The 13,231-nt window shown below is 34.6% G+C and overlaps 1 protein-coding gene across 1 annotated transcript in view; it reads left to right on the plus strand.

Moving 5' to 3' along the window:
• LOC109675387 (A disintegrin and metallopeptidase domain 3-like) overlaps positions 1–13,231 on the plus strand; it is a 65,536-nt gene that overhangs the window by 34,251 nt on the left and 18,054 nt on the right. The window contains exons 7-9 of the mRNA XM_074064614.1: positions 6,448–6,513; positions 9,981–10,052; positions 10,286–10,452. Of these exons, the coding sequence (XP_073920715.1) occupies positions 6,448–6,513; positions 9,981–10,052; positions 10,286–10,452 (305 nt within the window). The remainder of the gene's footprint in view (positions 1–6,447; positions 6,514–9,980; positions 10,053–10,285; positions 10,453–13,231) is intronic.

The raw sequence follows: 13,231 nt of genomic DNA on the forward strand, positions 1-13,231 counted from the left end.
ATTAAAAGGCAAAAATGTCACAAAACAATCCAAGAATAATTCTCAGAATTAGTTAGGGTAACTTTTTGGACTGATACTTAAAAAGCTGGCTTCTCCTACGTGACCAAGATGCAGAATCACATGAAATCTCCCATCAGCAATACAAAAAGTTGAAAGGAAATACCACAATTACTTTATAGGAAACAAAGTCTCTCCTACTACATAATTATGAACCCAGCCAAAACTATATAAATGAGAATTTTTGGTTCATATCTATTTCTTTGTGCTCTAATGAAAAATGTCCCTCTTAATGCATAAAACGAAGAAATCACAGTTAAACAGAAAAAACCCCACTCTAATTCTATACTGAATAAAAATAGTAGACAACTACAATTTTAATGAAATTCCCAAGGAATCATGACTGAATACAGTGAATTATCAGCAAATTTTAAATTGTGAGAACAGTTTTCTCAAACTATTTTCTTAATTAGAATCATATTATGTCAAATACCATTATATTTTGAAGCAAGCAATCTCCAAAGTTTAGTGGTTTAATGTAAGGTTTATGTTTTGTTCATATGAAGTCCAAAGAGGGTTCAACTCTCCTGGTTGATTCTCTTCCTAGCTTTGACTCAGGGCTTCTAAAAGTTGCCCAGTAGATTCTTTGAATCTGGTCAGGATTAAGTAAGAGAGAAAAATACCAGATTCAAATGGAATGATTTAACAATGTTGTTATTACATGCTCAAAAATACCATACCTTCCTCTCTTTACTTATATTCCATAATTCTATTTCTTTCAATAGTTAAAGGAATAAACACTATTACCTCCTTTTGAAAACAGGAAGCAGAAGCTAGGCACTGCGGCTTCCATAATTCTAAATACTCAAAAGGCAGAGATTGGGGAGGACCTCGGTCAGAAGCCAGCCCTGGCAGACAGTCCATGAGACCCTCTCTCAACCAATAAAAGCTGGGTGTGATGGCACTCACTTGTCATTCCAATTTCATAGAAAGTGTCAATAGGAGGATCATGGTCCAGCTAGAGAGTTTAAGTCATTACCTTAGGAAGTCCTCCGTTAAGTGGTGACAGTATAATACATATCCAGACAGTGTGAGCAGACGTATAATATTCAGTTCTCTTGTGGCCTCCCTCTACATAGCCTCTTAAAAGATCCTTTGCAGTGTTAGGAAACAAATATGAGAGAATTATAGAACAATTTTAAGAATTAAAGATACCATAGAATTAGTGAACGACAAAACAGACACTGCTAAAACCCAATCTGTGATATTAAAATCAGGTTTAAAGACATTGAGCAGAAAATGAAATAGAGGAAGCAATGAAAGTAGGAAGAAACTAAAAACATGAGGTAATTCTGTGTCAATTTAGCTGGACCAACAACCCTAAAGAGTTGGACAAATATTATTGTGGGTGGTTTTGGGTGATATTAACACCAGTGGACTTGGAGTGTATTAGATTGTTTTCCAAAACGTGAGACAGCATCATTTAATCAGTCGGAGGCTGGATAGAACAAAAGTCTGACCCTCTTCTGAGTAAGAAAGAAATCTCCAGCAGGTGGTCTTTGGATCCAACTGCAACTGCAATATTGGGTCATTCTGGGCCTAACAGCCTTAATACCTTGAATGAATCTTTAGGTCTTTCTGCATCTCCACCCTTTCTGCCCATTCTCCAGATTTTGGGCTAGTCAATTTCTTTTGATAAATATACGCATGTACTGATCCTGCTTCTCTGGAGAACTTGAGCTGAAAGTATGGAAAACTGAAAGTAGAAATTCAGAATACCAAAAGTTGTCATCATAAAAAAGTAAAAAAAATTTCCAACATTTTTTAGAAAAAAAATCTTTGTTGACATAAAGAAACCTGGAAAATGAAAAAAAATTCCAAGAAACCCTGATTCAATTGGCAACACCATGATATGATTTGACTAATATGCTGCATTTTATAAATAATAAATAATCCTATAGTCATCTTAACCTCAAAGAAAGTCACTCACAAAAGTAAAAAAACTGTTCAAATGAAGTGCTTTTAAAATAGTCAAATACTTTCTCTGGCTTCATTATGAAGGATAAAAATTTCCCAAAATTTTTTATCTAGCCAAGTTCCCATTATAATATAACAACATTTCTTTTTTTTTTCAAGAATTCAGAGGCAATAGATAATATCTACTGGATTTTGTGGCAAAAAATATTACTTAAATTACTACAGTGAAACAGGAATCAAATCACATAATTTAACAGATGTACCTACATTCATGGTCTATTGCCATTCTTTCATTATGCCTTTGTAGCATAAAAGCAACATAAACAAAATGTAAACAAATGAGCTTGTTATGTTCTAATGAAATATTATTTACAAAACACTGGCTGGTGTTGCTGACCCTTGGCATAGAAATTTGTATGGTCTTTTGGCACAGAATAGACACATAGAACAGTAGACCAGAACAGAAAAATCAAACAGAAATGGAAGAAAGGCTTCCAAACTCATTTTACAAAGCCAGCATTACCCTGACACCAAAATCAGATGAGGACAAAATAAGAAAAGAAAATTATAGCCTAATTCCCTTGATGAACACAGACAAAAGAACCTTCAACAAAACATTTGAAAACAGAATTCAATAGCACATGATCAAGTTGATTTCATACCAGGGATGCAAGGATGGTTCAACATATGCAAATCAAAAAAACAGAGTATAACACACAACACAATCAAGCACAAAAATCACATGATGGTCTCAATAAATGCAGAAAAATCCTGACAAAATTCAAAATCTCCTCATGATAAAAATCCCTGAAGAAAATCAGAATAGACACTTCATACTTCATCATAATAAAGGCCATATATGACAGACCAATAGCCAACATTACTGAATGTAGGAATATTGAAAGCATTTCCTCTAAAATCAGGAATGAGACAAGGTTGTGCGTCTCTACACTCTTAATCAATATGGGGCCTGAATTCTTAGACGAGCAATAAGACAAGAGAGAAATAAAAGGGATACAAATAGGAAAGGAAGTAGTCAAATTATCCCTACTTATTACAGAAGATATGATCCTATACTTAAAAGATCCTAAAAGGCTTCACCAAAAGATTTCAGATCTTATAAACACTTTCATCAAAGTAGCAGGATACAAAACCAACATACAAAACCCAATAGCTTTTCTATAGACCAATAATGTACATACTGAAAAAGAAATTAGGAAAACAATCCCATTCACAATAACCTCAAAAAATACCTAGGAAAAAAAGTTACCCAAAGATGTTAAAAACCTCTACAATGAAAAATATAAAACCTGAAGATGAAAGAATTAATATTGTTGAAATGGTATTATTACTGAAAGCAATCTACTGATTCAATGCAATTGCCATTAAAATTCCAATGCCAGTCTTCACAGAACTAGCAGCACAAAAGACCCTGTAATGGTTAATTTTGATTGCTGATTTGATTGGATTAAAAATCATGTAGGGTATTAGGAAAGCACATCTCTGGGTGGGCTTGAGATTGTGTTTCCAGAGAGGATTAACTAAGGGGCAGGAAGAAGTCTTGCCCTAAATATGGGCCTCACCAACCCATTGCCTGGTTGCACTGATGGAATTAAAGGGAAAAAAAGAAATCCTGAATACTGCAGGCATAGTCTCTCTCCTTTCTCTCTCCTCTCTTTCTCTCTCCACCCCCCTCGCTCCCTCTGTCTTCCTCTTTCCCTCTCTCCTGTCTACCATGGCTTGAGATGCTCTAATCTGCCACACCCTCTCCTCCATGATGGACTAAAACCTCTGAGCAGAGGGTCCAGAAATAACCGCACACAGCTATCGCTATCTAATCCTAAATAAAGGTGGCAAAAACATATGTTGTAGAAAAGACAGCTTTTTAAACAAATGGTGCTGGGGAAAGTGGATATCCATCCACATGTAGAAGACTGAAACTACATTCCTATCTTTCATCCTGTACAAAATTAATTTAAAATACATAAATATTTTAGCATAAGACCTAAAACTGTGAAACTAGTATAGAAAAACATAGGGAAAAACACTAGAAGACATAAGCAGAGGCAACAATTTTCTGAATAGGAATTTCTTATTTACAATAGTTTAGGAAATAAGAGCAAGAATCAACAAGTGGGATTGCATCAAATATAAGTTTCTGCACAGCAAACAACTATTTTTTTTCATGTGTGTTTAATGCTAATTTGCCACTTACCATTTTAATTTGCAATTGTAATATTTCTGGTTACTAAATGTGTTATTTCCTTTCTTTTCTCTTTTGTTCATTTCTTTGATATTCTCTCATAAAAAGTTCTTTATCCCCATGTGTCATTTTTCGCACCAACCCATTTTTTAGTTGTTTGTATTTTTCCTTTAATTTTTTATTTTGTAATTTATTATTGTTGTACTGGGGTTACACTGTGACATTTACAAAATTTCTTGCAATTTATCATAGTTGAATTCACCTCCTCCATCATTCTCCTTTATTCTCTCTCTATCCATACCAAGGGACTATTAACAGAGTGAAGAGGCAACCTGCCGAATAAGAGAAAATCCTTACCAGGTATTCATCCAACAGGGAATAATATCCAGAGTACATACAGAGCTCAAAAAATAAATGCCAAAAGAGCAAACAGTCCAATCAATAAAGGGGAAATAAACTGATACTTCTCAAAAGAAGTACAAATGGCCAATAAATACATGAAAAAATGTTCAACATCTTTAACCACTAGGGAGATGCAAACCAAAATTACATAGTTATAATGGTTAACACCAAGAACCAAAACCAAAAAATGTTGGTGAAGGTGTTACGGAAGAGAAACTTATACATCGTTGGTGGGAATTCCCACCATAGTGAAGTGGCTATGAAAAACACTGTGGAGGATCCTCTAAAAATAGAACCTACCGTGTGATTCAGCTATACTAGTCCTAGGTATATACCCAGAGGTAATCAAAGTCAGCATATAATTGATGTGCTTGCATACCTGTGATTATCATGGCACTATTTAGTCTATGGGAATCAGCCTAGGTGCCCATAAACTGATGAATGGGTTAAAAAAATGTTGCATATATACACAATGGAGTGCATTATTCAGCCATAAAGAAGAATAAAATCATGTCTTATGTAGGGAAATGGATGGCACTAGAGATCATCATGTTAAGTGAAATAAGCCAGATTATTCAAAAAAGACAAATAATTTTGCATATGTAGAATCTAGAGTTTTAAAAAATGACTTGAAAGTATAAAGGGGATGCTTTGGGAAGGGAAATGGGGTCCAGTAGTAAAGGGTATAGGGATAAAAGAGGATAATAGGAGGTGAATATGATTAAAGTATGTGATACACATGTTTGAAAATAGTACAATGGAACCCATTACTTCTTACAATTCACATTCTTAATAAAAAAGATCAAGAAAAATAGGAATGGTAAAATGAAAAAGATTAAAAATACCAAACATAGGCAAGGTTGTGGGCAATTGGAACTCCTATTAATTTTTGGTGAGAATGTATAATGATCAAATCAGTTAAGAAAGTCATTTGTTTCATTCATATGACTGTGCATGCCCATAATTACTATATGACTTACGTATTATTCTAGTATTTACCAAGAAAAATGAAGCACTATATGACTCTACAAAGACATGCACATGGGTTCAGTCCAGCTTTATTTATAGTTGCTAAAATGTATAAGCAATCTAAACAGCAATCAAGAGGTGAACACCAACTGTTATGTTTCTCTAAAATGGCATACAATTTGGCAAAACTAATGAACTACTAATCGTGGCAATATAGAGAAATGCTAAAGAAGATAGTATGCACAACATGACTCCATTTATCTGAACTGTAGACACTTCCTGCCTGTAAGTGGGAGAAAGTAAATTATTGGTTATCTTGAACTACGTGGGCTGTTGGCATGGAAGAGAGCAATGGAAATGCTCCTTTTCTACTTGGTGAAGATGGTTACACGAGGGCATACGCTGTGTATCTACATACATGAAGAGGGTAGATTTTATTGAGTTAACATAATCTAGCGACAGTGCAAAAATAATGAGAAAATGCAGGTAACATTTAGGAGAAAGATGACAGAAGTTTTTAATCCTCAAGCTTGGTGGGGTAGGGGACACGGGAAGGCCACAGGAATACTTGGAGAGGAAAGCTGCATGGATTCCTCTCTTGTTTCAGTGTCTTTTTTTTAATATTCTAATTAACAAGAATATGAAGTAAAATGCTTCTGAGTTGTTCTTATTTGAAATTTTACCTGCTAAGTGAACATTCATTTTCTTATTTTGTCATAACATAACTCTCTATACCTATATCTAAGTCTGCATCTCTGTGTTTCTGTGGCTCTGTGTTTATAAGTGTGTGTATTATCTCTGTGAGCATATAGACTATATCAATATGTATTTACTGAATGGTAATGATAACATAAAAAATTGAAAGCATTTTATTTAATTTTATATACTTTATTTCACAGAAATATTCAGATATTGCACAATCAAAAAGAACCATGAAAATGAGACTCTTTGTGGATAAAGCACTGGTAGGCATTATTGATCTAGTTTTTAATACCTTTCTTTTGCATTAAAGTATAGGGAAAGTATGACTACAGAACTTCCATTGTTTTCAATACAGATATATTTTACCTTGTTCAAAATATGTGCCACAGTACAGCAAGACATAAAAATGTGCTGTCAGTTGCCCTTACACTGATATAAAGGGACCAAAATTTATCCATTGCTTTCCAAATCAGTTTAGCATTATAGCAATAATGTACGTAAGTTCACAGATAAGGGTTCTAAGATACCAGAGTTCTACTGCTACACAGTTGTTAAATGTCTTCTGTTCCAAAGGAAGCTATTTCATTAAATACCAAATTGGAGAGCCTATTAAAATAAACATTCCTTATATGGTTATTTTATGTTTAATAATTGCTTGGCTCTTGTGGTGGGAGTTCCATATTTTAAAAACAGAATCATTCATTAGAAGGTTTAATTGATTTGTGCTTTTCATAAGTACTGAAAGCTGTGGATGTTAGCATTTGTTTTTATCTCCAGTATTGAGTTTTTTTCTGTTAATCTCTGTTCTAGTTCCCCACTCCAGTGGTTCTCTAGCGGTTTCAATTAGTGGTATTAACTTATCACAAGGTGGATTTAATGTTATACCACTTCCTGAAAAATGTAAAAGCCTTATGATGGTGAGATTCCATTTCATCCCAATCGGTCATTGTGATTTTGCTGTATTTTATGTTTCCATGTATCATAAACTACAAAATAATTATTCTAAATTCAGTATCAAATTATTGTTTAAAGAAATCAGAGAAAGGACAAATGTATTTAATTTTTCTCCACAAATATGCCATTTCCAAAGCTTTTTATACATTCTAATATGTCTGCATTTCAATTGCTCTTGAGCCTTTTGGATTCTCTCCAGCTTTCTTTAGTAATTGTCTTACTGTCACCATTGCTTGTTAAATGTTCTATTTTGAAATAATTCGGACTTTCAGAGAACTCTATTATCATCTTATTTATTGTTTTATTGTGCTCCTTCATCTCTTCTGCTGTCTGCATTGGAGTTTGAAAGTAAGTTGTAAATCATATTGAGGAACTTATGCTGAAATGCTTGACTATGTATTAACCTAGGATAAAAGTGTTATATCACAGGCAGAGTGATCAATCTAAGTAAAAATAGCATTGTTAAAACACTTTTACTAAACTCATTGTGACTTAATTGCATTGTGTTTGGCTAAAATGTGAGCTAAGGGACAATATGTTTTACAGTCAAAGAATAATTCTATAGCTAAAATGAGGCAACTTATATAAAACACACATATATATAATTTTATATACAAGTTTCTATATGTGTACAATTATACCCAGTATTTGCTTAGATTTTTCAAATCCTATACATCTTTACTATTAATTGACAGTAATCTAGGTTATTAAGGGGATTACTTGCAATCTCACCAATACTTATGTTTCTGTCAGTTAAATCTTGCTTTATGTATTGTGTAGTCATATTTTAGAATGTTCCCATCTTTCTGGTGAATTGAATGTTTTATTAATATTTTGTAAAAATTGTGTCCTTTCTTCACCTTTAAGTTTTATTTTCATCATTTTATTATATGAATTAATATCATTATCACAAAACTTACACTTTTTCCTCTAGGGTCTTCTAGGTCATGTCTCTTCATCCTTTCACTCTAAATATTTGCAAGGTTCTTATATTTGGGGGTATTATCTACTTTGCATATATTGGATTTTGTTGCTTTTGAAATTTAGTGTTTGGTCTGTTCGTACTTTGTGATTGCTGATATATTTGCATTCATTCCCATAATCGTCTTCTTGCTTTATGTTTCTGTTTGATTTTTATAAGCTTAGTCTTGAAAAGGAGCATGTTCACTCATCTCTCATATACAGCAATGTGGAAGTGTACAACATGGGTGACTGGGAAGCTTGCATAGAGTGAAATAGCACAGTGCATAAACCATCTCTAGAGACCTTGATTTCAGGGTTATTTTGTGTTAGGAGTCTCCAGCTGACTTCCTGGCAATTCTTAAAGGTCCTGAGCTGCTTACTTTTATGTTTCTATTAAACACTTAGAAATGTATGCACATACACAATTATAAACGTTTTAGAGGCAATAATACAATTCTTGTTTCCTTGAATAAAGACATATTCTTGAAATTGTTTATTGTGATGGTACTCAGGATTCAGTGTTTAGAAAGTACTTTGTTTATCTAGGATATATATGGATTCTGTTTCACTGGAATGATGACAAATGATGACAGTATAGGATAGAAAAGTTAATTTAGTCATTCACTTAAACAGAGATTTGATTCCTTGCTTTTATCCTATCATAAGCAATACATTCTTGAAACCTACCACATTGGCCCCTAATTTCTGTATCTTCACAGAGGAAGATAATTTTTTCATTAGTATTTTTAATCAGGATATATTCATTGTACAGGAGGAATTCATTGTGACAATTGCAAATAGGCTTCTATTGTACATTGGCTAGATCACCCCCTCCATCCCTCTCCCTTGGCGCCCTCCCTGCCCCACTCAAAACTGTTGCAAGAGGTTTCTTTGTTCTATTTTTATTCACAAGAAGTCCATCAATCATATTCCAAGAGGAAGATAATTGCAATTCTCTTATTTTAATATAGTTTATTAATTTTCAAAGACTGTAGGCTTATGTCTAAAACATAGTAAACATTTGATTTTTTTCCTTTTTTTGCATTACTGGGGTTTTGAAGTTAAGGGCTTGTATTTACTTGCCAGGCAGATAGATACTCTACCACTCGAGCCATACCTCCATCCCTTTTGGGCTTCAGTTATTTTTCAGGTAGGGTCTCCCAAGTTTTCCCAAACTGGCTTTGAACTGCAATCCTCCTAGATATGCCTCCTGAATAGCTGGGCTTATAGGTGGTGTACACCACCACATCCAGCTTGTTGGTTGAGATGAGTATCTTGCTATCTTTTCTCCCAGGCTGACCTCAAACCGATCTTCCCAATTTCTGCCTTCTGAGTAGCTGGCATGTACCCAGCAACATTTGGTAAATCTTAATTTTACTTTTGCCTCTTGAACTGAGAAGCACATTATTTTAGCTTTTATATTTGTAATGTGGTAGTTTAGAGCTGGGTATGGTGGTGCATACATGTAATCCCAGTTACTCAGGAGGCAGAGATCAGGAGGATCATGGCTCAAGGTCAGCCCAGGCAAAAAGTTAGCCAGTTGTGGAGGCACATGCCTGTGATCTTGGCTACATGGGTGGCATAGGTAGGAAGATAGCAGTCTAGATCTGTCCTTGGGCAAAAATTCAAGACTTTGTCTGAAAAAATAACTAAAGCAAAAAAGAGCTGAGGGTGTGACTCATGGTAGAGCACCTGCTTAGCAAGTACAAGGCCCCAGGTTCAGAACTCCAGTACTGCCAAAAAAAAAAATAATAAAAAATATGGTATTTTAATCATTTACACTAGTGATTAAGAAACAAAATTTGTTTTTCAGTATGATTATATGGGCTCTGAGATTGGAGTTGCAACTCAGAAAATTGTCCTGATCTTTGGTCTTATCAACACTGTGAGTACTGATGTTTCATATTTAAATAATAATTATTCATATTAATGCATTAGCATGGTTTGACTAAATAGATTTTGCATTTTTATAAAAAGTATACTCCTGCCATCTACTTTCATCCATCAATGGATTCATCTCCAAAAAGTAGTAAGTAGAATATACTAGTATTCTGTATGGAGATAAAATATTGATGGGTATCTAAGACTGCCTACTGAGCATCCATCTTCTCTTTTCAGATGTTTTCTCAGATCAACATGACAATTATGCTATCATCTTTGGAGGTCTGGTCAGATAAAAATAGGATTTCAACAGATGGGGATGCTGATGAAGTGCTCCAAAGGTTTTTGAAATGGAAACAAAAAAGTTTCTCTCAAAGGCCCAACGATATGGCATACTTACTACTGTAAGCATTTATTCATACTGATAGGGGGTTGGTCAAATTATTTTATATGTTATCTATCAAAATCACGTACCAAGTTGCTCCTGTATAATTATAAGACACATTTGAAAAGACTGGGGTAAATATTGTTTTGGCAAAGTGCGAAACATAAAAATCTGATAACCATGTAACACAAATTAAATCACAGTAGGCCATTGTTCCCATATTAGATCAGTAACTTATAGAAATAGTATTGTAAGCTGAGAAGTGGAAAGAATTGAAAGAAACACAGGACCTCTATGATGGCAACAACTGACTATGATGCTGAGTGTAGCACAAAACATTAAAATAGTAAATAACTGAAGCAGACCTCTATCCTCTCCCTTCTTGCATTTCTCCATTGACCTAAGACATGTTTATTTAGCTCCTTGTTCTGTATCTTTCAAGAGTCTTTGTGTAAATTTTTGTTTTACTTATTTGATTATATGTAAAAAGCAAAAGTAAAATAATAAAGATCTTAAGCAATATGGAATGAACTATACGTCTGCTGCTGCCTCCTGTTGAATGTAAGGTCAGGTTTAGGGATTCAAAAACAAAGCTAGTGGGCTAAAATATGTGAGGACACATTCTACATGAGATCTCTGTTTTTCTTGGTGCAACTGTGGATGTTCTCCTTCCTCCTTTTTCTCTCCTCTGGTCCAACACCTTGTACACATTTTTAGCATTCATTAACTATGTGCAAATCTTGGCAATAAACTACATTGACTTTGAGATTTTAGAATTATGTCCATTCAGTGATAACAACAGTGAAGGTTGTTTTTTGTGAGAGAAATACTAAATGTTATGAATAATGCCATATTAACAAAATATTAATTATTACCCTAAAGAAGAAACCTGTATTATCTCAGTTTCTGTATTCCATAAGAGGTTACAATGATTCTAAAAATAAGGAATAACAGGGTGAAGATTAAGTTTTTTGGAAGGATTTTTGTAGTGCTAAGTTTGGGGCTGAATATCTTTTTTAAAAAGTTTTTTATTTTATTCATATGTGCATACAATGTTTGGGTCATTTCTCCCCCTTTCCCCCACACTGCCATCTCCCTTACCCCCACCCCGCTCGCTCCCTTACCCCCTTACCCCTCACTACCCGGCAGAAACTATTTTGCCCTTATCTCTAATTTTGTTGAAGAGAGAGTATAAGCAATAATAGGAAGGAACAAGGGTTTTTGCTAGTTGAGATAAGGATAGCTATACAGGGAGTTGACTCGCATTAATTTCCTGTGCATGTGTGTTACCTTCTAGGTTAATTCTTCTTGATCTAACCTTTTCTCTAGTTTCTGGTCCCCTTCTCCTATTGGCCTCAGTTGGTTCAAAGTATCTGCTTTAGTTTCTCTGCATTGAGGGCTATAAATACTATCTAGTTTTTCAGGTGTTTTACCTATCCTCATACCTCCCTTGTGTGCTCTCGCTTTATCATGTGATCAAAGTCCAATCCCCTTGTTGTGTTTGCCCTTGATCTAATGTCCACATATGAGGGAGAACATATGATTTTTGGCCTTCTGAGCCTGACTAACCTCACTCAGGATGATGTTGTCCAGTTCCATCCATTTACCAGCGAATGATAACATTTCGTTCTACTTCATGGCTGCATAAAATTCCATTGTGTATAGATACCACATTTTCTTAATCCATTCATCAGTAGTGTGGCATCTTGGCTGTTACTATAACTTGGCTATTGTGAATAGTGCTGCAATAAACATGGGTGTGCAGGTGCCTCTGGAGTAACCTGTATCACAGTCTTTTGGGTATATCCCCAGGAGTGGTATTGCTGGATCATATGGTAGATCAGTGTTTACCTTTTTAAGTAGCCTCCAAATATTTTTCCAGAGTGATTGTACTAGTTTACATTCCCACCAACAGTGTAAGAGGGTTCCTTTTTCCCCGCATCCTTGCCAACACTGTTAGTGGTGCTGCTAATGACGGCCATTTCTTTTGTTGAGCAGAAGCTTTTTAGTTTTATGAAGTCCCATTTATCTGTGCTATCTCTTAGTTGCTGTGCTGCTGGGGTTTCATTGAGAAAGTTCTTACCTATTAATTTCAGAGTATTTCCTACTGTTTCCTGAACCAACTTTAGAGTTTGGGGTCTGATATTAAGATCCTTGATCCATTTTGAGTTAATATTGGTATAGGGTGATATACATGGATCTAGTTTCAGTTTTTTGCAGACTGCTAACCACTTTTCCCAGCAGATTTTATTGAAGAGGCTGTCTTTTCTTCATCGTATATTTTTAGTATTTTTGTCAAAGTCAAGTTGGTTATAGTTGTGTGGCTTCACATCTGGGTCCTCTATTCTGTTCCACTGGTCTTCATGTCTGTTTTTGTGCCAGTACCATACTGTCTTTATTATTATTGCTTTGTAATATAGTTTGAAGTCAGGTATTGTGATACCTCCTGCATTGTTCTTTTGACTGAGTATTGCCTTGGCTATTCGTGGCCTCTTGTGTTTCCATATAAATTTAGTGGTAGATTTTTCAATCTCTTTAATGAATGTCATTGGAATTTTGATGGGAATTGCATTAAACATGTAGATTACTTTTGGGAGTATAGATATTTTTTCTATGTTGATTCTACCAATCCATGAGCATAGGAGATCTCTCCACTTTCTATAGTCTTCCTTAATCTCTTTCTTCAGAAGTGTTTAGTTTTCATTGTAGAGGTCTTTCACATCTTTTGTTAGGTTTAAACCTATGTATTTGATTTTTTTTGAGGCTATTGTAAATGGAATTGTTTTCATATATTCTTT

Source organism: Castor canadensis, unplaced genomic scaffold (assembly GCF_047511655.1).
Source record: "Castor canadensis unplaced genomic scaffold, mCasCan1.hap1v2 HAP1_SCAFFOLD_161, whole genome shotgun sequence".
In the NCBI taxonomy this organism is placed as follows: Eukaryota; Metazoa; Chordata; class Mammalia; order Rodentia; family Castoridae; genus Castor; species Castor canadensis.